This window comes from Bacidia gigantensis (genome assembly GCF_019456465.1).
Source record: "Bacidia gigantensis strain McMullin 20006 chromosome Unknown contig_74, whole genome shotgun sequence".
NCBI lineage: Eukaryota > Fungi > Ascomycota > Lecanoromycetes > Lecanorales > Ramalinaceae > Bacidia > Bacidia gigantensis.
Window position 1 is genome coordinate 1,255,279 of NW_025408613.1, and position 27,318 is coordinate 1,282,596.

Genomic DNA, 27,318 nt, shown 5'->3' on the forward strand with positions numbered 1-27,318 from the left:
GCCCGCATAATTTTACATAAGAGGCATATCCTCGGCAATGACGATAGCGGAATAGTTCCGCTCGGCTGTTTACTTTTCCGGCTGCCGCTCTCTCCTGAATGAACGGCAATAAACATCAAGTGTCCCTCCTCAACTAGGGAAGCTCTGTCGCTTCAGACATGGAGCTATAGTACAGCGAGTGTAAAAGATACTTGATTTCCTAGACGCCGCCCAGGGCCATTCTCCAATCATGCTTCGAAGATCTGACGGCGACCAAGCACAGAGTCTAGCTCTCAACGAGACCCATTTCCCGTTTCTTCTATTGCCTACAGAGATACGTAACGAGATCTATATCTCGTTGTTGACATCTATAAATCCACCACCAAAAATTCCAGAAGATGACACCAAATACAGCGAAGCTTCTCAAATCGGCATCAAATGGCCAAGAAAGGAAACCTACCGAAATGGCCTCTTATACTCTATCTCTGGCCTTCTACTCACCAATCGCCAGATCAATGGAGAGTTAATGAGACTTCTTGCATCACCATCAACATCATTTCACGCAACTTTTCATCTTGACTTCTTGTATAGCCCTGGGATTGATGAGGACGGGGATGCTAGCGACCGCGTATTCCCGACTTGGAGGGCACGTCCAGCACTTCCCCATTTGCTAACCAGTCAGCCTTACAATATCGAGGTAGATACGAGGATCATGAATGCAGACGCTGTAGAGAAGTATATGGCGGCGTCGCGACAGGATGTGACGACCAGGAAATTGGGAAATGTAATCCAACGCTACATGCGACTTCAGAACAACCCCTCCTTGTCTCTTAATGCCAAGCACGTACCAACAAAAGTGAATGAGCTGATCTTCAATCTTGTCCCCTGGGCAGAGGGACCCATCACACCAACGGCTATTCGAGCAGAGTATGGAAATGATTTTACGCCTTTTGTTGCGCTCAGGGAAAAGAACAATTTCTTGCCATATCGCTTTCGATGGCTCTGTGCAGATGTCGATGAGTTCGTGAACAATGGGCTACTCGATGGGTATGTCAATTTTGTCAGGGTCAGAGTCAAGCCAGGGCATGGCCTGGTAGGTAAAGAGGAAGAATGGGTGTGGACTTGCACGGAGTCGGGGGGAATACATGATTGGGCGCCTAGGAGATGGTTGCTGGGCAAAGAATTGGAAGATTAGGAATTGACGTAAGCGTATCATTCTCGACTCTTTGATTGAATAGCTCTAGGAAAACGGTACATCGGTCATCATGCCAGCTTTAGATGGGTACAACAACCGCATGCTAGTCTCCTCGTGCCACTTACGACCCTAGGCTGAGCAGCTACCTTAATTTCATACGGCAATGCTGATGCTTCGTATGCTGGCCGGCAAACTACCTTTATCTCTTTTTCTCTCTCGCTCTCTTTACTATTGGGCTGGGATTCTGAGCTGCAAGCATCCTATGCAAAGTCTGCCATACTACTTTCATCCTAACATTAGCTTAATTGGGTTACTTGCGACTACAACTGGTCAAATTGCATCATCCACAAAGGCGTCAGGCCTCATCAGAAACCCCGAGCCCTGCTCCTCTACATCTGAAAACCTCACCCGAGACACGCAGGTAATACAAACATTGCCCTTGCCCTTCTTTCCCCATCAACGGCTGGAGTTCACAAAACCTCTCTACAGGCACTAGAAAGGCTTGAGAAGTTCGCCAAAGATTGAGAATGGAGCCTAGCCGTTCTCACGCCACTATTTGAAATTAGGCTTTGATCTAAGGAAATCAGTAAATGGCTTGGCACCCGGCGAGATGGTTTGGCCTTTTCTGAGGTACCTAGAGAATGCGAAGTCGATGCGAATTCACCTTCTGCACGATCATGCAACGATCAGTGGTAAGCCCCGTCTTTGCCAGGAGTCTATAGATCAGGCGTTATGACCGTTCTCGCCGCGTGGCAACACTTGATGTGCGAGAAGGAATTCCAGGATCTTCGGAGGTGAGTGAACACGGTCTTTCACTTGGTTCTGCCCTTCACATACGCTATCCACTGAAGACTTTCGAGACAGGGCTTGTCCCGCTTCCCATACACATTCAGTACAGTATTTGTAAGAAACCCGATATATTCTCCCCTTTTCCGCCCACATTCTTTCCTTCTGCAAGCCCCCAACATGGTTTGCAGGAATATATCCTGCAGGTTCGAAAGGCTAATTGGGTGGAATGAACCCGGAGGTGGTAGAAGCTCATCCGAGCAGATGTATAGCTTTCTAGCGTCGGGTATCCACCATCTACTGTACGACGGTTGCGTTCGAGACCGCCCATGTCTTCGTCTACCGCCATGTCCAGGTCCCATGTATGAGCAATTTTTACCTCCGAAAACGCGACCAGCAAAGCTCCTCATACGAACCAGCCAACTTTGAACTTCTTCGCTACCCTGTTCCTAAAGCAACGCCCCACCCGCCGACTCTCTATGAAAGACGTTTGCCTAGTGGGAACCATAGCTCGATATCGTACTTTTTGACTTCAAGATCATACTTCTTGGCCGTCCCTTCGGACCGGATGCCAAATATGAGAGCCTACTAAAGCTTCCTAGCAGCAATGAAATAGATTGGTCTCGCTGGTGAGGTCTTGACACACTTGAAGCAGGCGGACTGGTTGCAATCAGCGTAAGGTCGTCTTAGCCGTCTGTCCGCGATTCCGATACGTTCATCAGATGGCCAAGGGTCTGGAGGGACTTGGTTGCTTATGTAGGAGGGAAGGCCTAGGGCGAGACAGACTCCTCTATGTTGACTTTGTGGCCGACCGACCATTTTTGCCCCTCCTCGGGAACATTAATACCTTCTCTTGATCATTATCGTGCACGGTAAGTACCTCGTATAGCTGGACTTCTCCCCCCGTAACTGTGGTTGATTGGCCGGACAAGGCATTCAGGCAAACCCAGACTCACCCCACCTTAGATTCTCGCCGAGCATAGCCCTATGGTCGTGCGACGAGACATTACCTTGCGACCTGTCACGTCGAACTCTCCTCCTAAAAAGGCTCGTTGCTGATGTGTAGACACAGGACAACACACCATAGTTCAGAACGATCCCGAAGGCGTGGCCAGGACTCAGCTGTCACTGACTTTTTCAGATCAACTGTTTCAAAAACCAATCGTGTGGGAATTAGCCTGTCTTGAGATCGGTTGCGTAGGGTGCAGCTATGGCACACCTCCAATTTGCCTTGGACAGAGTCTTGATAGGTGCCATCGGAAGATTAGGTTATCTAGAGGCTTGTGAATGGTTTTTCAGGCATAAGAAATACGCACTGAGGCGGTTTTGGAACATCTCACCTAAATCACTCTTGGAACACTCTTCGACAGAGCACCTGGCTCCGAATTCAGGCGACGAGAATTCCTCCGCAAATCTTTCGCACGTTCGGAGCGTCCATAGTCTCGAAGTGCAATCTTCTCTGATATACGATAGAAAACTTGAAGGCTCGAAAGCGCAAATTCGATTACTCCATATTAGGGCCGCCGCTCGTGAAGATGAAAATATCATATGTACACTACGTCACGCCGATATCCAGGATGGCGATGACTACACTGCACTGTCTTATCGCTGGGGTTCTACTTTGGATCCTCAGAATATAATTCTGAATGATCGTATGGTGCAGGTCACTCAAAACCTGTACAATGCCTTGAAAGAGCTGCGGAATCGCAACATCAGATTGGTATGGGTAGATGCCTTGTGCATCAATCAGACTGACGTTATAGAGCAAGCACAGCAGATAGGAAAAATGACACTAATCTACAGTCGTGCTCAATCCGTTTTTGCCTGGCTTGGAGACGATGATCCCCATTTTTTTGAACTTAAACAAACTCTTGATCGATTAGGCGAGTTTAAAAGCAACGAAGGCTTTGACAGTAAAGTTTTAACGCATTCCGGGATACTAGCGGACCTTTACCGTATGTGGATTGGCAAACCCACTGGGGACACCGCTCTCTCGAATGCAACCCTTCTAGAGACAGAGCTCCCTATTATCAATGCAGTCTTGAAACGATTGCACCCCAGTCTTGCTGAGTTCGATCGATTGTTGCATGCGAAACAACTGAGGTTCCTTGAGCTGCTATGCCTGGTTGTGAGTAACGAGTACTGGCGACGAGCATGGATCTTGCAGGAATTGACAGTTGCTGGGAAAATCCAACTCAGTTGTGGCAAAAATGATATCGACTTCGATCAGCTGTGTGAAATCATACAAGAACTCGAGGCTTTAGCTTCAGACAGAATTTTTCCAGGCTTTACTCCCAACCATAGACATATTTTCAACATATTTTCGCTTAGGAGGAAATGGCAACCCCGGGAACCAATCCATATGTTTACGGCTTTACAAAAGAGTTATGATACTCTTGCAACAGAGGAACGTGACAAAGTATATTCGCTTCTCGGGGTTTGTTACGACAGCAGCAGGTTTCTCAATGATATTGATGAGAAGCTACCAATTGACACCATTTTGAAGCGCATGACAGAAACTTCGATCAAATCTACCAAGACTCTTGATGTCATTTGCGTACAGAGCTCCTTTCCAAGACCTAGATCTTCACTGCCATCTTGGGCTCCAGACTGGCTCTTCCTTGGTGGTGATCCCTTCTTGGATCAGCCGATCAAATATTTGACAGGGCACGACGAACATCCAAAATATGGGCTTGGCGACAATTACTGGCATGCAACAGCTCATAGCCGTCTTGATAGATGTAGTCTCTTCGACGGCGGGAAAGTTCTCAAAGTGCGTGGCGAATGCATTGGTTTCATCAAGAGCCTTAGCGGCGTTGACGGAGGTGACTTAACAACGTATCCACTTTCCAATGATGCCTCCAAAAACCCAATAGTTGGTTGGGCGCACAACAATTTGACTGATTTGGAGCCTTCTGTGAGATACTTGGCAGCCGATATTTTCGACGCACTCACGATATACAAGCGCGAGAATGCGGTTGATGATGAAGGATGCATTTTTGGTGACCTCTGGAAGCAGAGAACTAATGAACGATTAAGAAAGAAAGCACGATCAAGCTATGAATGGCTTCGGTCTCACCAAAACTTTCGCATACATGGCTATCCTTTGCAATTGTGGGGCCGTGGGACTCGATCAAGAACTGACATCAAGAAGCGTGCTTTGTCCCAATTGCACCGCATTGGTCATCATAATTTTACAGCGTCCGATCCATCTTCTGGCTCAATTGAATCCCATTTCAATGAACGCGTTGACAAACTCGCGGATGCGGTTGTCCGGGTCTTGAAAGATGGCTTGAGATTGATGGGTGGTGATCCTCTTTTCGATAAGTCAAGACCTCTCACGGGATGGGCGCATCCAAGGGCGCAACTGGACGATCATATCTATCTTTTGCAAGGATGTTCTATGCCCATCATCCTCAGACCTTATAACACTGACTCTCAACATCAGCCCAGCTACAGCATCATTGGTGAGGCTCATGTTGTCGGTGCTATGTACGGAAAACTCTGGACTGGCACTGATAAAAGCTTGCAAGATATCTACTTGCATTAATCCATTTTCAATCTCTTCGCGACTCCTCGGCTAGTCTCGAGGTCACAAAATGAAATGTCTATCAAATCGTCTATCCCATAGTCTGGTGGAAGTGACTCATAGGGTGCTTCAGCATTGCAGAAATCCATTGAATTGCCCAGCAGGTAGCGTTCGCCTTATAATAGCTATACCTCGCCGCTCAGACCTTCTATCTTCTTTCACTCAAGGCTTTCATCCGCGCCAATCCCGCCAATGATTACTGAATGTGCATGACAAAGCCTTTCGCGTTCCTGCATGTTTACGTCAGACGCCCATTGAGGTCAAGCATCCGCTCCATTCCGCACTTCGATCTCTCGACCTTCATGCGTGACTGACTTTGAAATCTTGGTGAGGACTAGTCGTGGGGTTAGTAAACGCCGTCTAAAACTCCACGAGTTTGCTCAGCCTCATGACCCTCTCTCTTCGGGCCCTATTCGCCGAAGAGCGATATAAATGAGATTCGCAGTATTATATCGCTTAAGCAGTGGCAAGAGGATGGATGACTCACCATACATATCGCCGGAACCCCAGGGGACCCACTTCAAAAAGAAGTCAAAGGTAAACATAGAAAGGTGCCTCATGTTTCCAGAATATCCAATTCAGAACTGTACACCGTGCTTTTCCAATGGCTTCCTTACTGACCATCAAAACGTTGGCCATCTGCCTCTTTCCCGTCCTCATAAGCGCAAATGCAACATCAACAGGCTACATACCTCTGGGGGCTTCATGTTACGACTCCATAACCCCCGTCACAGTAACTTCAGCGAACTATCCCTGGATAGCTCCCAAATGGAGCGACAATTACGGACTCATCGACTTCGTGTCTCTCGCGTCAAGTCGTCTCGATGCCGGATTCCCACAGCCAATTGGACCGCCCGTGAATGAGACAGCCAGCTACGAGATTGCAGGCACGTTCTGCACCCCCAAGAAGCCGGGTAAGAATGCAAAGACTGTGCTCTTGGCGACGCATGGACTTGCTTTTGATCGAAGGTGAGAGGAGATGCGAGGATTTTATTGTGAAGTGGCTGATTGTTGGGGTTTTCGTGCAGCTATTGGAACCCGTCATACAAACCAGACCAGTACAGTTTCGTCCAGTATGCCATCGAAAAGGGTTACTCTATCTTCTTCTACGACCGTCTCGGAGTAGGCAAGTCCACAAAGTAAGTCACCATTTCTCGACCACTATCTTTGCCCAGACTTTCTTCAACCCCGTCCCCCTAAAACCACGTCAACAACACATAACCCCATCTCATAACCCACAAACCAGACTCTCGGGTTTCACAAACCAACTCAACATCCAAACCCCCATCCTCATCTCCCTCGCCCGCTCCCTCCTCAACGGCTCCCTCCCCCTCCCCCCGACCCCACCCCACTTCGGCCCCCCAAACGCCCTAATCCTCCTCGGCCACTCCTTCGGCTCCTTCCTCTCCAACAGCGCCCTAGCCGCCGACCCCACCATCGCTTCCGCCGCCATCCTAACAAGCTACGGGCTCAACGGGCTCGACGCCCGGCTCGTGCTGGAAGGAATCTCCCCACGCATCGCACGCGTGCAAGACGCTTCAAAATTCGCGGATTTTGACCCCGGGTATGTTACCACCAGCGACGTCTTCGCCAACATCAACAGTTTCTTCAAGGCGCCGGCGTACGAGCATGACGTCGCTGCCTTCTCTGAGGCTAATAAACAGCCCTTTGCTATTAGTGAGCTGGTGAGTTTGACGCCGGAGTTGCTGAGGCTGGACGCGAGGGCGTTTAAGGGGCCGACGTTGGTTATTAGTGGGGAGTACGATCATGTTGTTTGTGGGGGGTACTGTCCTGGGGAGTTGGATGCGAGTTTTAAGGATAAATTTGCGGATCTGGAGACGTATGTGCAGCCAAGTGCGGGACATGGGATCAATTTTGCGACGAATACGACGGCGTTTTTTGCGAAGATTGGTGGGTTTCTTGAGGATAAAGGGTTTTGACAGGAGCGTGGACGAGGTTGAATTTTGATTGACGAGGGGCAAGTCTGACAACGGTGATGTGAAGAGCTGTTATTTACCCATTGGATTGAATATGAATGGGTTTGAATGCGCCACCTACAATGTTCCACTATCGCGACGCGATGGACAGTTCTACGGAGACTTATAACCATTTTTTCTCGCCCTGGACTTGCTCCACTCTTCAAGATTTGCTGATCTATCTCCAATCTACAGCCAGATGATCTGCGACGATGTTTTGATCCAATACAGTTCTGGGTCCTCGTATACAGCGCAGATTTTTTTGATGATTTGAGGTCGTGGTAAGACGCTTTTGGAATCTAGATTTGAATGAAGCGTGAAGAGATTGTTGAATCCGGCTCCTCCATCAAGTCTGATACGGGAAGGCATGCGCCCTTCACTCCCTGCCTCCGAGATTTCCATGACCTTGCTTTTGTATTAATAATATTGATAGGAGCCAATAGATGATTGTCCACTCGGTTGGTTCCTGTGTTATGTAGACGAATGTCACTAGTAGTGGTCTTTCCAGGTCCTTGGACAAACCACAGGAGGTTCATCTCACGTCCCCAGCGCTCTTCACCTCGTTTGGTACGTTGATTGTCGCGTGACGTTGATCCAAACTTCATTTCAAAATACGCTCCAACACGAGATTTTCGCCGGATTAAAGTCGACAAGAGCTAGTAGGCCCATTCTATGTGAGTATTCGCTCATCCTAGATGGCGCGACGAGAATGAGTCAAGCTCGCTGCAACTTGGATTCGATACAGCCGAATGTCGTTTTTCGCAATGGAGAGTACCCAGTAAGTCATTGATTCTATGCTGTGGCTTCGGAACAACATTCTTTCGACGTTGAACAAACCTGGTCTTGGATGGTTGTACCAGCCGTAGTGGCACACCTCTTTAAATTTATTGTTCATTGGGATAATCTTATGTCTCTGCCATCGATTCATAGCATCTAATACCCTCTCATCCATGTGGCCAGAATTGTGTCCACTGCACTGTCTTGTACAAGTCTGGTGTCTGCTGTCTTAGGCAAACGAACGCTTCTACAAGAAAATAAAGCCTGCCAAAGACAGCCGCAAGGAGGATTGTAGACCACGCCCACAAGGTAGGGGTGCGAATACATTCAAAAAGGATTCTTAAGCAAAGTTTGGTGAATGGATAGCGTGACCAGAAAGGTTTCGTTTGGGTGACTTGATCTGTTCCCAGAACTTGTTCAATGTCTAATGTTGTACAAAAAGACAGGACTCCGGCAAAGGGCGTCGCGAGAATGGCCAGTCCTGCCCCTCGCCACATCCATCGCTCAATAGTTGTGGGGAATTGTGCGTTCCATGCGCACAAATGAAATGCCGAGTATGCTAGAATGAGTAGAGGAAGCAATATGCCTTTTTCATAGAGAAAAAGTACTCGATGAAGATGTGACAATTTGGGCTTTGACCTTGAAAAACTTGACGCTTTCAGTTCTCGATATCTGCTTCCTGGGATCGAGAGGAAATCTGACACGTAGGATGCTAGATAAAGATTTTCACCTTCCTCCGAAGGACGACAGGTCAAGTGCATTTCGTTGTGTCTCAGATATTCAATGGCACAAAGAGCATGATTCGACTGGGCCAATCTTTGCTGCTTCGTTGAGAGAACTGTGTCTGGTCCGGCGTGTCCCTCAGAATCTTCATCTTCGACAATGTGCTTGAGTTTGTCGATCAATTCGGTCTCCGTGCGGCAATCGAGCACACAGTGCGTCTTTTCAGGGATATGAAGTATCTCCTGAGTCCCAGGTGAATAAAGTGAAAAAAGAGCAACAACCTCGACGACCTTGCTGTCCGAAATTACATGCGGTGAGATAGCATCATAAGGTTTTGCAAACCAAGCCAAATACATGAACAGAGCAAGTGCTACGTGAGCTAGGGTATGAATTTCCAGCAAAGCAAGTGGCAGATGTTGTGAAGTTCTTGCGATGCATTGCACAATGAACCAGCCTGCTTGTACACAGACCACAAGCTTTGTAATTGGGTCAGCTTTAGCTTTGTCGTCGATAATCTGTGGTGCAATTGGAGATATAAGCCCAAGTCGAGCAAGCTCTAAAGCTGCTAAAGTAGTGACTAAGTAGGAATCAGCGCGCATGTTTTCAACATCTGGTCGGTAATACAGGAATTTCAGTTATGCGGGAAAAGCTCGGTCGGACATGATGTGTCTATGAAGATCATGCCAGTCATTTCGGTGCAGCGAGTCGACTCACCTGTTAAGAAAGGGTCAATGCTGAAGGACTTTGTTTCGACCGCTAGCCCACCAGCAGCTATGAAGAATGCTTGACGCAGACTATATTTGGCCTTGCGGTTTGTTTCGCTGCTCGAGTTCGGCGTTCTAGCTTGGGTTTCGCTTGTGTCATTCGTCGATTGAGTCACATTTCCCTCGCTGTTTTCGCCGGTCTCAAGATCTACAAAGCCGTCTGATCGCTGTGACACTGATTTTGAGACAGCTCTCTCATTGAGGCTCTGCACTACACCGAGCTCTTCCGAGAGTTCCTCGGACAGTCGTCTTGAAGAAGATTGCAAGGGAGATTCGACTCTATTTTCTTTCTTGCAACTGCATTGATAATTCTGGTACTACAATGAGATCAGCGACTGCTTCTTATTTTGATGTTTGGATGCTATCTCACCAGAAATTCCATGTTGTTGAGTTGCATTTGCAGATGCCTCGCAACATTCCACTGACTTATGGCACAAACAAACACAGATTCTGGAAGAGCACTTGCAAGGAGCGTTACTCGGATTCGTCGCCACCAAGATTGAAGTTTCGTTCTATGTGGTCGAAAATTGAGATGGATTGCAGTATAGATGCACAAGAACAACGTTACAAGGCAGCTCTGAATGATACCCCAAGTTCCCCTACCATCTGGCTCTTGAACCCAAGCAACGGTGCCGGGAGTCATTGCAACGATCTATGAAGTACGCTCTGAGTCAAGTGACCATAACCTAAGTAGTGAACAAGAGCTATCGGATCTCATTGAAGAGAGATGTCTTCAATAGGAGAGAAAAAAACCGACGAGGCCCGGGGCTGAAGGCAGCCACATGCACAGCCCCTCGGTGCGGGAAAAGAAAACGCCGATGCATATTTTTATCACAATGCCAAGAATGCATAACCAGGTATGACCAGAGATTAAGAGTATCTGCGAGCCCGGCGAGCGATCCAAAAGCGTTCATGTCATTCATTTATTAAATATTCAGCCCATTTACCACCCTATTTCCTGCTCCAACGCCCTGATAAACGACATCAACCCCACCCCACCCCATCAATCACACACTGCCCCCCATCTGCTCCTTTCCCATCCCCGCTCCCACCTCCGCCATCTCCCTCGCAGCATACACACTCCTCCTCCTCATCCCCGCCCCAAAAAAGTACAAAACCCAAGGCACACCCATCCCCACCGCGCCAATAAACGCAAACGTACTAACAGCCCACGCGCCCGTAAGGCCCATAATCATCTGAATAATCACAAGCGGGATCAGCCCCGCCAAGATAATGCGAAAGCACGCGGCGGCCGTAAGCGCAGCCAATGTCCCCGGCGCCGGATATGCGTCGAAGAGGTACGATATGATAGAAGTCAGGGCGAGGGCGCAGCCCCAAATGAACACCGCCGTGCCCGTGATGGGCGCGATGTAGTGGATATTAGGTTTAGCAGCCCAAGCGATCCAGAAGAGCGAGGCGGTGATGAGGATGCCGCCGAGCATGCCGGAGCGGAGGCGGTGTTCTAGCACTTCCATAGGCGGAGAGCCTTCCATGTCGCAGCTCTCCCTCCTGATAAGCTTCGGCGCGAGATCGATAATGGTAGCGGTGAAAGCAGCGAGCGCCGTGCCGATGATCGCGGACGTGAACGCCTGCGCGATCTGGTGCGGCGTGAAGTTGTAGGTGAGATGCAAGACGACGGGAATCGAGATGAAGAACTGGAATATCACCGCGAAGATGAACGCCACGTACCAAGACGCCAGGATGACGATCGGCTCGGCCACGAGCATTTTCACCGGGTTGATCAGCGTGTGCGTCGCCATCTCCTTCAGCGTGACGCCCGACTGCGCTTTCGCGAGCTTGATCGGCATCTTGGTGCGTTTGGCCCTCGCGCGCAGGATCTCGCGCGGGTAGGTTTCCGGCATGCTGACGCCGAGGAGGTAGGCGCCTATGGCCATGATGAGCGTGATCCACTGGGTCCAGCGCCAGCCGCCGTAGACGAAGATGTAGTTCCCGACGATCGCGCCGGCGCCGGCGCCCACAAACGACGCGCAGGTGAGGAAAACGTAGTATGTCACTGTGGTTTTGGCGGACCAGACATCCGCGAATGTGCCTTCGATGAGCACCACGCACGGCCCGCCTGCGAGCCCGGCCAAAAAGCGCGTTATGCAGAGTGCGGCGAAGGATTGCGAGACGCTGGCGCCCAGGATGAAGATCGCGAATAAAGGGAGCGAGACGAGGTAGACGGGCCGCCGGCCGTAGCGCTCCGAGACGTGCGGGGTGTAGATTGGGGCGAAGGCGATGCCCCAGAAGTAGAGGGAGAAGGGGAGGATGGAGACGGTCATGCTGACGGAGAAGCGGGCTTGGACGCCCGCGAGGGAGGAGGTGTAGGCTGTGGCGCCGAAGAGGATCATGAAGGCGAAGGCGGAGGAGGAGAGGGAGGCGTGAATTTTGTGGAAGAGAGGGGCGTTTTGCGGGTTATCGGGGTCGTCGGGGTGCATGTTGTGGCCGGCGGAGGCGGGGGGAGCCTTTTCCATGGGCATTGGAGGGGTGGAGGGTTGCATGTCGGTGTGGGAGTGGGGGTGGTGGTGTTCTGAGGACATGTCGAAGTGGGTGTGAGGGGCTCTCATGTCCATTGTTTGCTCCATGCTTTGAATGAGGGGGGTGTTGCAAAGCTGCAATGAGAAGAATGTGCTGGTCAGGTGGGATGTACTTGATGGGAGAGGATGAGATGAGTAACAAGCATTCTTATATATTGAAAAGCGCATGACGAGGGTTTCCTGATTCCAAACGCAAGCTGCAACAATTTGAAATTCACAGTGCATGAGGAGCAGGGAGGAAGGGTTGGCAATGAGGTTCAAAACGGTGGATCTCTGCCCGATGCTGCAATCGGAGTCCAATTGACCAATGAAGATAGTCTATCACAGCCTCCAAGATTTGTATATCACAACAGAACCAGTGCGCAGTGAGGGGCCTGATTTGGCGGGGTCGCAGATTCATGTCCGCAATGGGTCGAGAAGGACTGGCAGATTATGGAAACATGCATGCGCGCGTCAGGGAGACGTGTCCATGTCCAAAGATAGCAGTGAGCAGCCTGAAGCACCGCCTGCCTGACGTTGGGGAACCGTGCAGAGATGCATAAGGATAAGGACAAGGGCGAGCAAAGCCATAGGCTGAAACTTGTGCGGATCGGCAAATCCTCAGGAGATGCCATAATCATGTTTAGGCAATCTTCGATCCGACCAATCAAGACGTGACTCGCTGCAACTAGGATCCATCAGCTCTAGTGCAAACAGGAGTCCTTGGCATGGGGGCCGGGGAGTTGATTTCGGGGCATTTCCACTGGGGATAATATCCGTCGTGAATGCCAATAGCCAGAGATATGCGGTTCACATTGACATTGTAAGGGTAATACAGTCGATCCAGCTGTACGTTGGTGTATACAATACTTGATCATCTAGAGAGTTCTATGTCGTAAATGCTCCGGGGGAGACTGTAATTCACCGTTGAGTAATGTCTCGACATGAGCACCGTACCTCTTCATTTCGATCATCGCAGTGCGTGCTGACGAGACAGTATTGACCTATGGACATTCTTCATGGTGACAGCTATTGTTACTTGTCTTGATTCTGCAGCTGAGAGCGAGATGGGTAATATTTCTGGCAAGCTAGCAAAGCAAGCGCCTCTCTATCCATGGTCGGCGACAAACACTCATACGTTTCTGTCTCCTGCTGATGATGACGATGAGGTGGTTTCTGGTGTTCGAAGTGAGTTGTAAGCATCTTTGCTTCGATCATCGCAGGAGGAAATACTTACCGCACATACCAATCGATTATCGCTCGATGTCCAAAGGCGAAGTTCTCATATCTGAACCTGGCCCTGGCGGACATGCATCTAACCTCTCGCTCCCTCCGGTATCCTGTGAATACATTCGGAAGACCCAAGGGGCGCAAAGATACATGTATAGCCCAAGAGATCAAGGCGTTCGGGGAGGGAATATGATACTCTCTGGTCCTTTGATCCGACTGCTTTGTGCACTCCAGCAAGAGTATTGCCAACGATGCAAGAGCTGCGACAAGCAGATATAGCAAACACACTCAATCAAACTCATAATGGAAGGTCTTGAGCTTACCGTTGAAAAAGACCAATGACGCTGCAAGATTGGAGAGTGGAGGACATGTGGACGTGGCGGTGCGAAACCTTGAGCTTGGCTGGCTTTTGGAATCTGCAAGTAGCTCGTCCGTGTGGAAGCTGTCAAAAGGATATACGCCAAGGAGAAAGCAGAAAGGTCGTGGCTGTTGTCTCTGGGAGCCTTTCACTCAAAAGAGTGGAAGAAACATTGCTTCAAACTATCCAGCGGTGAAGGTTCCTTGGACACATCGTGCGATAGGAATGAATACAGCGTCTCCAGCATGGAATTGCCGAAGCCTGGGCAGTTGTGAAAGCCCGATACAAATTGCAGGGCATACGAAAGCTGAACTGTTTCTGCCGATGTGATGAACAATGAGATGGAAGTACCTTGTCACAAGGATTGTCACACAACTTCGACTTCCTCAAGCTCGAGGAGGGGCTGATGGTGCACGTGTTCCATATCCCAACGGTCGATTTCGTCACCGGCGCAAGGCTGTTTCGGATGTGCTCGCACACAGCATCGGTTGGACGCAGTCTAAGTGGCTTCGGCCAGAAGCTCGTTATGCCGTTTGTCCGATGGTCATCCGGACTGAACGTTGCGGATCACCAAGCAAAGGATGCGTGCAACCCACGAGACAGGAGCTTGCTCATTGGATTGCCAGCAATGGATGTGCGACTTCCGCGAGAGGATTTGTGTGTCGAGACATCAATCGGCCCACGGGCCGTTGTTGATAGCCAACTCGACTTCCACAAACCGCAAAGCAATGCGCGAGCATTCCAAATTCTGATATGGCTGGCAGGGGAGTGAGTACTGATTAGCTCTTACAATACGATTCTTTTTGTGGGTTCGGATCCTTCGCTCCCATCAACTAGACCAGCTCAGCCTCGGACTCGAAGCATCGATGAGGATGCCGCTTTGCATCATTCAAGGCATCCAAAAGCACTATCCGATAAGGTCTTTGATTGGAACTTCCCAACGACTTGTTAAAGACCGTCAGTAAGGTGTCTCCCACCGTTGGTCAGCGGCGAGTTCGACTTACAAAGAATGACAAGTGGGCATCGACATGAAATTGAGAGCTCCGATATTCCGCACCCCTTGGGAAATCCCGCAAGTTTCTCACACCTTCACTGCCGCTTGACCCACAGCGCATTCGAAAGCCTCATCCCTTGTAGCATCGCCAAAATTCCCTCCACCAGGAATGCCCACCGTACTAAGACATGCGCGATGGATGCAAACCTAGACTCGTGGCCGCGTTGCAGTTGCAATAATGGGGGCCTGAAATCAGTATCCAAGTCTAGATCGCAACGTTTTAGGGATGCATATTGGTGGCACGGCAGTGAAGTGGCTTGTTTCAATGCAGGTCAGACACTAGAACCATCCTAAATGGCTGATTGACCCGCCGTCTTGGTCGGTACGTACTTCTTGGGGATTGGTGGATGCGGTGCTTACGAGCTGACCCAATCAAAGTACTTATCTCTTGAAAGTAGGTTTGGCGGAGGAGGCAGATCTATGCATGTCAAATTGACGGATCTGCCGGTCTTGTGCGGTAGCTAGTCATCTCGCAACAATGATTGGCGGTGTGCGTAATATCTCGGCTAACTTACGGCAGGAACCACGATGTAGAGATCGTACGAGTCTTGAATCAGTGAGCCGCCTTGGATCTTGCGCAGGTGCTAGCCAACGCTGTCCTCAGATAGGTGCGGCGAAGGTCAATAGACTTTCATTGATGATTTGCGCCATACCCCTTTATCGGTCAGAATTGCCTTGTCGCTGCCTGTTGCGAGTTCTGGAAATGCGCTGTCACATCTGGCATTTCAGCATTCACGTGGTTCAGCACCACAGTATTTCATTTAACGTGTCATCGGAGACTTAGTCCTCCGTTAATGATCACTGGACTTGCTGCGCGTTTACCTATCAATTCCATGATAGTCAGCGCTAATCTCAAGTCCATTACTGGGAAGACTTACTTGACATTGCAATATGAGTCTAGCCATCGTTCAACATCATATCAACATGCGGGTTGCGGCAATGGGCCCATGACGCTCGAGGTGCCTAACGTAAGCCGCTCACTGCCGAGTCTATGGCCCTCGTTTCGAGATGGATCATTGAAGACGGTTATAATGTTCGAACGTGCCGCTCCTTGTTTCTAACCAGGACGAACTTCGATACCAAATTTCCATCATGCTCTCACAAAACCAGCTTATAGCTTGTTTTCTACTTGCGTTGACTTGGTCCTATCTCTCTAGCTGCATCGTACCCTCTAGATTGAACGTCTTTGTCGACTTCTGCTGGGCCTTTGGGTCCCTTCTTGCTTCCGAGACAGCGTATAACGTCCTCATCTACCCCAGGATCAGTCCGCTTCGGCATCTACCAACACCAATACAGAAATCCCTATGGCGGCGCTTCTTCAAGGAGCCCACGCCGTGGCTTTTCGAGAAGTGGATGAAAGAAATACCCAATGACGGTCTCATTCGATACCTCGGCATCTTCAATCAGGAACGCCTATTGATCACCAACTCCGATGGCATGCGTGATGCCCTTGTCACCAATCCCTATCACTTCCACAAACAAAGAGCCCAGAAGATTCACCTCGCACCTGTGGCTGGCAAAGGCTTGGTCTTTGCCGAAGGAGAGGCTCATCGACTGCATCGGAAAAAGATGTCTCCAGCCTTCTCCTTGAAGCGAATCCGCGAATGTCAGCCCATTATGTGGCAGAAGACTAGAGAGGTTGTTGACATCTTTTCTCGGCAGATTCTACTCCAGTCGAAGGCGCGTGGCCTTATCAAACAGTATCAGCGCGAGGTAGATCCCAGACGTTGGGATGCTAAGAATGCTCTAGCGCAGGTGACGGTCATCGAAAATGATGAGGACTCTTCAGATGAGACGTCAAGCCAGAGTAGTCTTGATCAAGAAGATGGCGAACATTCTTCAGGCGTAGTCGAGGTGCATGATCCTATCTCTCGCGCTGCTCTCGACATCATCGGGCTTGCTGGGTGCAGCTTCGATTTTGATAGTGTGAAGAAGGATGAAAGCGAAAATAGATTGGTAAGAGACTATAGAAAGGCCTTCGGTGTGTCCACGTCGAATCGCATCCGATGTTTGCTCGCGCACGCTATGCCGGCTTGGATCGTCGACAACGTGCCAATCGAGCGCAACAGAGACATCGCCATTGTGAAGAAAGCGATGGATCAGGTGGCCCGCAGTATAATTGGTCTGAAGCGACAAGCTGAGATACCAGAAAAGTCGAACCCAGATTTACTTGACCGAGTCATGCACAACGCTGGCTTCTCGGACACCGTTCTTATTGAGCAAGTCAAGGAGCTCTTCGCAGCCGGACACGACACAACCTCTTCAACCATGGCCTCGGCCACGGTAATGCTCTCCAGGCCAGAAAATCGTCATATACAAGAGAAAGTCTGCGCTGAGATTCGGAAGAACCTACCACCGCTTTCTAATCCCATCCTTGCGTCCGCCATCGAAATAGAGAATTTGCCATATCTTAACGCAGTCAGGGACGAGACGCTAAGGTTATTCCCACCATTTAGCTGGTTCTTCCGCCGTACGGCAGTCGACACAATCATCTGCGGCCATCGCGTGCCCAAGGACGTGGACGTCATACTCTGTCCATGGGGTCTGCACCGCTCGACGGAGAGCTGGGGCCCAGATGCAGAGGAATTCAAGCCAGAGCGTTGGCTGAATGATCCCTCCGGACGAGGCGGTGCAAAAGACGCGAGTTGTTTGGCTACTTTTGGTGGGGGTCCGCGGACTTGCATTGCGGAGCGGTTCGCCCGGAACGAAATCTCGACTTTGATGGCCGGTATCTTCGGGAGATTCAAGGTGGAGCAAGTGGAGGGTGGATCTGAGTCACCGTTATCTCATCAATTGACTTTGACGAGGGTTGGGGGTGTGAAAGTTCGGATGACTCCGTTGGAAGGTTGGTAAGCGTTGCTGTTGAAGACAGTCATCAACGGTCTGTTAGCAAGAGAACGCTAGCTGACACAACTTTTGGGGCGAGTATACTTGATTATTGCATCAGCCGTTAAGGGAAGCTGGGCTACCCATAGAAAGGCGTTCAAGCTCAGGTACCCTAGGTAGAAGATACTCGCACAATTACATAGCTCTGGCTTGAAAGCCCCAACCAATGATTCAGAAACCATAGCTTCGAGAGACCCTGGAATGTGACATTGCTTTATTTTGAGATGAGATTCCGTATAATGTGTCATTGAAGGCTTCGCTCATCGGACCTCGAGCTTTGCATAAAGCTTGCGAACCACTATCAGAAGATGAAAGCTCTCTTCGCATGTGATTCTGCACACTGACGCATATTTGTTTCTTCAGAAGAAGAAGTACAAGGAAAGATCTTCGTCGGCACGTACAAGACCAAGTCGAAAAAGCAAAGCCTGACCTGATTGGGTTAGATCTAGGGCTATGAATCTCGGCAGCCCCACAAAATCAACTGTCCAATCAAACGTAGCGAGCATTCCATTTTCATCCAACTTTTGCAGATGGCGGAATCACTGGTATACGTAGGCGTGATCGGTGAGTAAAGTATTGATGTTATATGTCCAATTGCAGCGTCTACTGTTCTCACTAGACCAAAGAATTTCCAAGCTTTGCGTACTGCAGACCTCTTCGTTGCCCCCCCAAAGAATATAGTCATGCATCCTCCTAATACACCACAGGCGTCGGCGGCGTAGGAACCCATGTCCTTTCCCAACTCACCAAAATTCTCCCCTCGTACCCTGACGTCCGCCTCGCCATCATCAGTAGCTCCACGAAAACCCTCAGCATCCCCAAAGGCTCTAAAGACGACACGCTCAATCTCAACACATGGCACCAAGACCTGCAAGCCTCCCCCAAACACCTCACCATCACCACCATCGTCGAGATGCTCGACGAGCTCCCGGGCAAGAGCATCCTAATCGACAACACCTCTAGCCCGGCGGTCGTAGCCGTCTACCACCACGCCCTTTCGCGCGGCATCTCCATCGTAACGCCTAACAAAAAAGCTTTTTCTGGCTCAATCGCCACCTGGCGTGCCATCTTCTCCGAATCCGAAAAACAGCGCCATAAGCGGCAGGGGTACCTCTACCACGAAGCGGCCGTCGGGGCGGGCTTGCCGATCATCAGCACCTTGAAGGATCTGATTGCTACGGGGGACAAAGTGAGGCGCATCGAGGGCGTGCTGTCGGGGACTATGTCGTATATTTTTAACAGCTTTGCGCCTGTGGAGAGGGAGGGGGAGGGGGAGGGGGGCAAGTTTAGTGAGGTGGTGAAGAAAGCGCAACAAGCGGGATTCACGGAGCCAGATCCGAGGGATGACTTGAATGGAATGGATGTGGCGAGGAAGTTGATTGTGTTGGCGAGGTTGTGTGGGGTGCAAGTTGAGGGGCTCGAGAGGGTGCCGACGCAGAGTTTGATTCCGAAGGAGCTGGAGGGGTGTGCGAGTAGTGGGGAGTTTCTTACAAGGCTGGGGGAGTTTGATGGGGAGATGGAGGGGGTGAAAAGGGAGGCAGAGGGGGAGGGGAAGGTGGTAAGGTATGTAGGGAGCGTAGATGTGGAGAGGGGGAGTTGAAGGTTGGGTTGGAGAAGTTTGAGAAGGGGAGTCCGATTGCAGGGTTGAGGGGGAGTGATAATATTGTGAGCTTTTTTACGGAGAGGTATGGGGATAATCCATTGGTCATTCAAGGTGCCGGGTAAGTTTTCTCGTATCTCCTTTTGTTTGGTATCTAGGAAGTAGAGTGCTGACTATGGATTAGAGCTGGTGGTGCTGTGACGGCCATGGGCGTTACTTCGGATCTTATCAAGGTCTTGCAGCAGTTGTGACTCGAAAACCTGGAGGTCTATTCTCACGGGATGAAAAAGTCGAGGTACTTAAGTCGCAGGCTCTGGTGTGTTCTCCGTCGATAAATCCAGTAGGTCCCAAAAGGATTAGTGATGATAAACGCCTCTTGTTTTCATCGAAATATCTTTCATGTGTTGCTTCGTTCGGCAATCCTGTCAGTCCCATGCGCAGATTGAATGAAGCATGACTATCAGAATTTCTGCACAGTGGGACGTTTTCGCATATATCTGTGAAGTGTCCCCCTTTCCCCGTTCGAGAGGTTTCAATGAAAGACTCCGGGCAGATCTCGCAGCAAGACTTCTCTAAGCATCATAGTAATCTTGAAACTCAGATGTATCTGAAAGCCTGCCATCATCACTTGAAAAGGTTTCATTCTCCAACTCGGCCTTCCATGTGCATGCGCTTGTGTTATACTTCTCCTGGTTTAACGGACAAAATTCGCATCCGAATCCGTGTAAATGTGCTCTCTCGTACTCAGCGCTTGTAAACATATCAGACAGTCGACATCGTTTAGTGGTGAAGCTTGGCAATGGTTCATTAAGCCCCATTGCACTGTACAACAACCGGGAAAGCTTTCGATCCTCGGTGCTTTCATTCTCGATCAACTGGCTTGCGTAGCCCGCTACACTCTCTGTATTTTGTGGCAAGGATAGAGCTCCGAAGCGACAGCATCCAATTGAGCAGAACATATAGCCAATTTCAATGTCCAAAGATATCAAATTCATCCCATCAAGTATGCGAAGCGTCAATCCCCAGTTGCGCAGATGATGACGCCTATTATCCGCATGACGGGCTTGTAGCTCGCCGTTTGGGTCTCGGTTCTCCTCAAATTTGCCATTGATGAGTACCACGCTGTCGCGGCGATGGAGATCTCTGGCATCTAGTGTGATCTGGACGTGTCGAAAGAGGTGTTTGTTTTTCACACGAAGTTGGTCTTTATCAGATATGTGACCTGGATAGCGACCCCAACAATGAAGTCTCCATCGGTTTTCCCCGTAGAATATGATTTTCGCTTCGCTGGAAATTTCTTTGTTGACAGTGAGAAGCCCAATTCCCGGGATGGGAGCTCGGAAGCCATTCCAAGATTCCAAGCCATCTTCCTCTTCGTATGATCTGAGGTAAGGGATGATCCCGTCGTCGTCGTCGTTGTCGTCTTCCATGACAAGACAATGCCTGTAGATTATATTTCGCAACTCTAGGGGTAATTTCAGGAAGTGCGACATGGGAGCATTGGGCCTGGGCCTGCTTTGTAGCTCTTTCAATACCTCACTCAATGCTTGTATTTCCCGGGATTGAAGCGTGAGATTATTGGGCCAGAGCCTGCTTCGTAGCCCTTTCGATAGCTTAATTAATGCTTGTAACATGAGCAAATATGACTTATCAAAACGGCTTCGTGTTGTTGAGTGCTAGTGAAGCTATCATAGATGCTTGTGAAATCTTGAGCCTATCATTTTGTTGACTATGGAGGAGCAGGAAGGATGGAAAATTCTGCGGAGTGGGGGGCATAAAGTTCTTGCTGTGTGTTGTACAACCTGAACAGGCCGCAATTTGCCACCTCAAGATTGCATCATCCTAGAATAGACGATTCGCTTGGGTAAATGAGGTAGTCTAAAATTGCTGCGAAAACGAGCAATATATCACACTACCAAGCGATGTGAACATGGGAATTCGCCAACAAATTGAGCTTCGAATCGAAGATTGGTTTGAGGTCTCAAACGCTCAACTCCTTATGCATCTCCTCCACTTCACCGACTCCTTCCTTCTCCCCATTCATATCCAAACCCCTACCTGTTGTCCTCACATCCTCGACCCGTCTATCCAATCTGCTCTCCCCTGGCTTCGTCTTCCAAGGCCATGGCCCGTCCTTCGAAAATAACAATTCAATCTCCTCAAGACTCTTCCCGCAAGTCTCCGGATACGTCAAGAATGCCTGCACCGCGGCAGCGAAGCACAAGACCCCAAATACTATGAATGTCTTCCAGCTGATATTGCCAAAAGCCGGTGGGACAAACAGCCCGAGCGCAAAATTGAAGAGCCAATTCGCGGTAGCGGCCAGACCCATTCCAGTAGCCCGAGTCTCGAGCGACCAGACTTCTGCTGCATAGACCCAAGCAATCGGAGCGAGGGTCAAGGCGTAGACAATGATGAGGAGGTATGAAAACGCAATCACGGTGTTGGCTGGGGTGCCTTTGACTTCGACAATGACGTTCAGGTTACCGCCCACGCCGCCTGGAACATAGGTGCCGTAAGAGCCAAGCACGCCACCGACGATGAACAAACAAGTGCCCATACCGATAGCACCGAAGATCAAGAGCGGTCTGCGGCCGGTTTTGTCGATGAAGAAGAAGACAATGGTGGTGAAGATGATGAAGAGCGCATATTGTACACCGCTGGAAATGAGGTTGATATTGCCAGTGAGCCCGGCCATCGAGAAGACGTAGACGACGTAATAAGTCATGACGTTCGCACCAGACAATTGTTGCCATGCCTGCACTGACATGCCCGCAAACGTACGCTTCCACATGCCATTTTTGATGAACTTTCGCCAACCCTGAAGTGCTTCTCGCTCCGCTCGCAATGTGGATGTAATTTCCTCCCATTCCGCTACGACTAGCGGGTCATCGATATTGCCGTGTGCCTGGATTTTGGCAAGCACGTTGATGGCCTTTTTCGTTCGGCCTTTCTTTGCAAGCCACCGCGGCGACCGTGGCAAGAAGGGGAGCCCAACCATCAAGAACACGGCAGGTACGAATTGAATGCCCCATGCAGTGCGGAAGGAGGCGTTTCCGGCGATGAAGCTGCAGCCGTATCCAATAAAGAACATGATGAAGATGCCTATGGAAATGTAAGTGAATTGGATATACGCCTCAAAGAAAACCAGATTGCGAACCCCACTCTATGGCAAGTTGCTGAATGACGATGATGCTGCCACGTTTCTCTTTCTTGGCGATCTCTGCGAGGTAGACGGGGACCTGACTGGATGTGACGCCGACGCAGACACCATTGAGGATACGACCCGCGATGAGCATACCAGCACCATTACAGGCAACCTATTTTTCGATAAGCAGGAATTATGGAGCATCTGTTGACCGCGCGTACCTGCACAGAGGTGCCTGCCAGCCAGAAGAAGCATGCAAAGAATATCGAGTCTCGACGTCCAATCAAATCAGAAAAGTAACCAGCACAGGCTGCACCTACAACTGAGCCAGCAGCGAGGGCTGAGCCAATGGCGCCTTGCGTCACACCATGAGGGTTGTTGAAGTAGGTAATATATTGGTCTGTGCCAATGATAGCGCTCATAGAAGATATATCAAATCCAAAGAGCATGCCGCCAACGGTGGCAATGATGGCAAGAAAGTAGACATTGTAGATTTTGGGAAGTTCCATCTTCGAAAAGCATGCGTGATGAAAAGGAAGAGACGGTGCGAGAGATAGAGGTTGCTGAGAATCGCAGGCAAGGAAAAGCAGACGAGGAGGCAGAAGGGGCAGACATCATGAAATGTATCTTAACCATGACCGCACATCTTCAGAGCTCGGCACATAATAGTCGGATTCGTATGCAAGGAGCTTTGCCATGTGCCTGGTGCGGAGACTATGCTACCCCGCAGATGGATGGTACGATGCTTGATCGTCTTAGGTTGCACCCTTTTCGCCGGTAGTCAGGTCGGCAGTCTGTCGCGACCCTGGAAGCAGGATCCATTGGCGTCCCAGAGTCGGCTACTTCGGATACAACGACGGTCAAGTCCTAAGCCGCATGGTAGAAGATGCAAAAGGGAGGAATTGGGGAAGGTGCTAACGCGACTTCAACGGTGACGTATGAGATTAAAGGTTCTTGCCAAGACTTTGAATGAGTAAGCATTGCCGGCGCGTTGATTGGCTGTGCAGATCGCATAATGGTGATCGTCGCATTTTTGATGTGTTGACGGCATCCTCACTTGTCGACGCTGTTTGCCATCTCAATGCCATGAAGTGTCTTCGTGATACTACACTTTACGCGACACAATGGCCTCCAATAGTCCGGAGAGCCCGAGCAAGAAACGAAAGCAGCTTACAAACGGCGCCAACCTGACGCGCGACCGTCCTTTGTTTGGCTCACGTCCTTCAGCGCCTACCTTGCAACAGCCTCCTGACTTCTTGACCGACAGCCTTAACAACTCCTTGATCCCGAGCCCAAGCCCTCGTAAACCATTGACACAGAAATATGGGAAAGCCAATTCCCGCAAAGATAGACCACGCCACTCGCTGTCAGCAGCGTTCCATGGGACAGCCATAGACAATGAGGGGAGCAAGCCTAGAAAGTCATCGGCGTTGCCAATAGGTGGAATCAGAGCTCAAAGAAATCCGATTCATCGATCTACAACTTCTCCACAGGTGACTTCTGCGTCGACCGCAAAGCAAAATTTACCAACACGACCTCGAACACCTACCCCTCCAAGGGGGCGACAATTGCTTGACAACTCCCCCGCCACCTCGGAACCTTCGCCTGGACGTGGATATACGGAAGCCTATCAACGCATAGTTGAGGAAGAGAACCTTGCGCATGAGGACACAGTGGACGACACTGACTTGGAGGAATTTCAGGCGTATCAGGCTGAGCCTCCAAAAGCGCCGGATTCAGCGCTTCCCTCACCAGGGCACAATTCAGATTCACCGCCCGCTTCAAAGATGTCGCGCAAGTCGTCTCCGCAGATTCATTTCGACGGGGCTGTCGATGACGATCACACAGAAGACAATGAGATTATCAACGGGGACCAACAAAACAGGCCAGCCATGATGTCCAGTGATGACACCAACACATCGTCCTTGGACAGTGGGATGTCGCAATATGGAAAAGACCTACAACAGTTACAGAGAGTCCTGAAGAGCAGACCCAAAGCTTTCAGTAAGGCGCACCTAAGTGACAGACCAGGACTGAGTCTTGAGAATTTGCGGCGAAAGAACGGAAGCAGTGAATCACTAAGAAGCTCTCGAAGTGCCGGCAGCTTCAGCCTCACAGGATCCGAACCAAGCATGAACATCCCAAAGACATGGGGGAGGAAAGCAAGGCCTGGCAATGACTGGCTAAGCCGAATCAATGAACGTAAGGCAAAAGCTGGCAAAGTTCCCTCTCACCGTCACTCGGCTGGGGAAGAAATCCTCCCGAGAAGTCAAAAACGGAACGGCGAAAGAGATGGCATTGACGATTGGATTTCCGCCGCAGCTGAAGTACCCCTACCCAGCAGTGAGCGTGGATCATCCATACTTACATCATCTTCCCATTCAACGCTTAGAACTCAGAAGCCATCAGAAAATCCAACAAATCATCAACATAATTGGAATATTGAGGATGACTTCACTGGCCGCTCATTGCAAGTGTCAGACAGCCCACCAATGCGCCTCGGAGGCGCTGAATTCAATCATGATGGTCATGAGGGTATGAACAGTCCAGAACGTTCAGAAGTCCCCCAACAGCCACAGAAAGCAAATCGAGAGAGCGAGCCGGAAGTGAAGATTTCGCAACAAACCCTACATCAAAGCTCGTCCGAAGAGGAGGAGCAGAGAGGGACCTCACCCAATCGACCTAACCTACTAAATGGATGGGCGCCAAGTCAGCAGAGCGCTCGAGCAAAAGCTCGTTTTCAAAATGAAAAAGGAACTAACCCTGAGTCAGACAGTCACGAACCGGCTCTACATTCCAAGCCTTCCTCGACAGATGTAGGAGATTCCCTTAACCCCGACCATGATCCTCGTGACTCTGCCTCTCAACCTACTGCTTCGATGCAACGGCCAAGTCAGGAGCGCCAAGATTCGCATGATCTCCTAAGAAGGCTTTCCAGAGCAGCTAGCGATAGCCCGCGACCAGATAAAGAGAACATACCTCCTCAGCGTCAAGGTCCTGCCCAGACCAAGGTTGAGCAGACGCCGCAAGTTTCTAGGCCAAAGATCTACACAAAGACGCCTGTCGTCACCGGCGCATGGATTGATCAATCCCAGATTGAACATCGCGACATCTCCCCTCCACGCACCGTCATGAAGACTCCTTTTGTGACTGGCGGCTGGATAGAGACGCCGTATCAAAGCTTGAAACGAGACACATCTACAGGGCAGCCGCCTATTGCTGAAGAAGACGAAGACATGGATACTACATCTACCATTGCTGATCTGGTGAAGAAGTTGAGCCCAAACGCTCATTTATCTAATCGTAAACCAAAGCATTGGGAGCCTCTCAAGTATACTGGATCTGCACTGCCCAAGTCTGCTTTGCAGAGTGTCTTGAATGAAGCTAAGGGTGGCGATCTGCTTCCTTTCACCCACACTCCGTATTCAGAAGATGAACCCACACTTCAGCTCGGCGAGGACACTATTCAGTCTCTTGAGCAACTTGTGGCCAATGACACCGACGTATCAACAATGCTAACAACTCCTTCCTCGCAAGTCACTTCCCCACCGAGCTCAGATCCATCTCCTAAATCCGACACTGAACGGAAAGCTCCCGGAGAGTCTGATCCACAGTCGTACACAGCTGTTCTCTCACGTCTGACAACACTAGGTCCTTCAATCAGAGATTCTAAGAGACAGCTCGCATCGCTCGAACGAGCGATGTCCCACTCCAACTCGAAACAACCGAACCGGAACCGTCCTCAAGATAATGATGATAATTGCAACGAAGCTGGTGAACTTCATGACTTCATCTTCCCATGCAAGAAATGCGGCTGTGGTGGGCGCACAGAGCCATTTTCCCATGACGGGTTTTTCGATCTCCGAGATGCCATCACCACGCTCCATATCCGCATCCCGATTCCACAGCTCTTATATCGGAGGCGGGACGACGAACGGCGAAGGCTGACCTGGTTCGGCTTGATCTCTCTTCTAGCATGGATACTTTTCATTGGCGAATTCATAGCCAGAGGAATGTACTGTCAACCCCGATACGCGACTTCCATGAAAGGTTTTGGAGTGGACATCCATGCTCCCCGCCCGCCGTTCGTGCTGTTCAAAGTCATCTACCAGAAGACCGCGTTCGGCAGTCTTCTTGCGCCGTTCTATGTCTTGTTCAGGATTGGGGTGAAATTGGTGGGCTCCTTCGTGGGATATCTTGTGGGCTTCATGTTTGGCACTGACACCGTGGGAGAACCACTCGTTGGTCAGGCTCCAGTTCTCGGATCGGGCGGGGCACCTACGTATGGAATGATGGATGATGAATATTTGTGAGCGAGCGAGCTAGCTGATTGTATATATATGCATGCTATTTATGACTAGGAACGGATGATGACAGCGCTGGAACGGTGGCATAGCGTACATAGTTATCCCTTACCTTACAGAGATGAGGTAGCCTTGCCTGTTTGCACACGCGAATTGAATATAAATACACACACTCGTGTCCCTCTCGTAGGAAGTCCGCTGTAGACAATCTTATATCATCAACGACCCTGCGATCAATCGACGGCATGACAGCTCACCACTGTCATCCTTCCGCCCCGCTCCGCCCGCAACCTTCCGCAGTCTCACCCCGCCTCGCGTCTTCCATCCCACACGCCTCCAATTCCATCTACACCTCTCAATTGACCAAAGCATGCTCATTACAAATATGGACCCTCATTCCCATCTCTTCAGGGGCATGGACTAGTCTCTCCTC

At 50.1% G+C, this 27,318-nt stretch overlaps 9 protein-coding genes across 9 annotated transcripts; 5 read left to right on the forward strand and 4 right to left on the reverse strand.

The window, feature by feature from the left end:
- Positions 1–229: 229 nt before the first annotated feature.
- KY384_000757 (uncharacterized protein) lies at positions 230–1,174 on the forward strand (the record flags this gene model as incomplete). The annotated part of the gene is made up of 1 exon (XM_044809291.1): positions 230–1,174. One exon carries the CDS (start codon positions 230–232, stop codon positions 1,172–1,174), a length of 945 nt encoding a protein of 314 aa, XP_044665278.1.
- Positions 1,175–3,170: 1,996 nt separating this feature from the next.
- On the forward strand, positions 3,171–5,510 carry KY384_000758 (uncharacterized protein; the record flags this gene model as incomplete). Its single annotated transcript, XM_044809292.1, has 1 exon — positions 3,171–5,510. The coding sequence occupies one exon, from the start codon at positions 3,171–3,173 to the stop codon at positions 5,508–5,510; it is 2,340 nt and encodes a 779-aa protein (XP_044665279.1).
- Positions 5,511–6,153: 643 nt separating this feature from the next.
- KY384_000759 (uncharacterized protein) lies at positions 6,154–7,489 on the forward strand (the record flags this gene model as incomplete). The annotated part of the gene is made up of 3 exons (XM_044809293.1): positions 6,154–6,518; positions 6,676–6,688; positions 6,725–7,489. The coding sequence occupies 3 exons, from the start codon at positions 6,154–6,156 to the stop codon at positions 7,487–7,489; spliced, it is 1,143 nt and encodes a 380-aa protein (XP_044665280.1).
- A 980-nt stretch (positions 7,490–8,469) lies between these two features.
- Positions 8,470–10,171, reverse strand: KY384_000760 (uncharacterized protein; the record flags this gene model as incomplete). Its single annotated transcript, XM_044809294.1, has 3 exons — positions 8,470–9,635; positions 9,740–10,025; positions 10,160–10,171. The coding sequence occupies 3 exons, from the start codon at positions 10,169–10,171 to the stop codon at positions 8,470–8,472; spliced, it is 1,464 nt and encodes a 487-aa protein (XP_044665281.1).
- A 625-nt stretch (positions 10,172–10,796) lies between these two features.
- Positions 10,797–12,374, reverse strand: KY384_000761 (uncharacterized protein; the record flags this gene model as incomplete). The annotated part of the gene is made up of 1 exon (XM_044809295.1): positions 10,797–12,374. The coding sequence occupies one exon, from the start codon at positions 12,372–12,374 to the stop codon at positions 10,797–10,799; it is 1,578 nt and encodes a 525-aa protein (XP_044665282.1).
- Positions 12,375–14,521: 2,147 nt separating this feature from the next.
- Positions 14,522–19,684, forward strand: KY384_000762 (uncharacterized protein; the record flags this gene model as incomplete). Its single annotated transcript, XM_044809296.1, has 4 exons — positions 14,522–14,661; positions 16,105–17,792; positions 18,541–19,396; positions 19,618–19,684. 4 exons carry the CDS (start codon positions 14,522–14,524, stop codon positions 19,682–19,684), a joined length of 2,751 nt encoding a protein of 916 aa, XP_044665283.1.
- Positions 19,685–20,005: 321 nt separating this feature from the next.
- Positions 20,006–20,926, reverse strand: KY384_000763 (uncharacterized protein; the record flags this gene model as incomplete). The annotated part of the gene is made up of 1 exon (XM_044809297.1): positions 20,006–20,926. One exon carries the CDS (start codon positions 20,924–20,926, stop codon positions 20,006–20,008), a length of 921 nt encoding a protein of 306 aa, XP_044665284.1.
- A 488-nt stretch (positions 20,927–21,414) lies between these two features.
- On the reverse strand, positions 21,415–23,090 carry KY384_000764 (uncharacterized protein; the record flags this gene model as incomplete). Its single annotated transcript, XM_044809298.1, has 3 exons — positions 21,415–22,538; positions 22,594–22,753; positions 22,803–23,090. 3 exons carry the CDS (start codon positions 23,088–23,090, stop codon positions 21,415–21,417), a joined length of 1,572 nt encoding a protein of 523 aa, XP_044665285.1.
- Positions 23,091–23,705: 615 nt separating this feature from the next.
- Positions 23,706–26,894, forward strand: KY384_000765 (uncharacterized protein; the record flags this gene model as incomplete). The annotated part of the gene is made up of 1 exon (XM_044809299.1): positions 23,706–26,894. The coding sequence occupies one exon, from the start codon at positions 23,706–23,708 to the stop codon at positions 26,892–26,894; it is 3,189 nt and encodes a 1,062-aa protein (XP_044665286.1).
- Between the last annotated feature and the right edge of the window lie 424 nt (positions 26,895–27,318).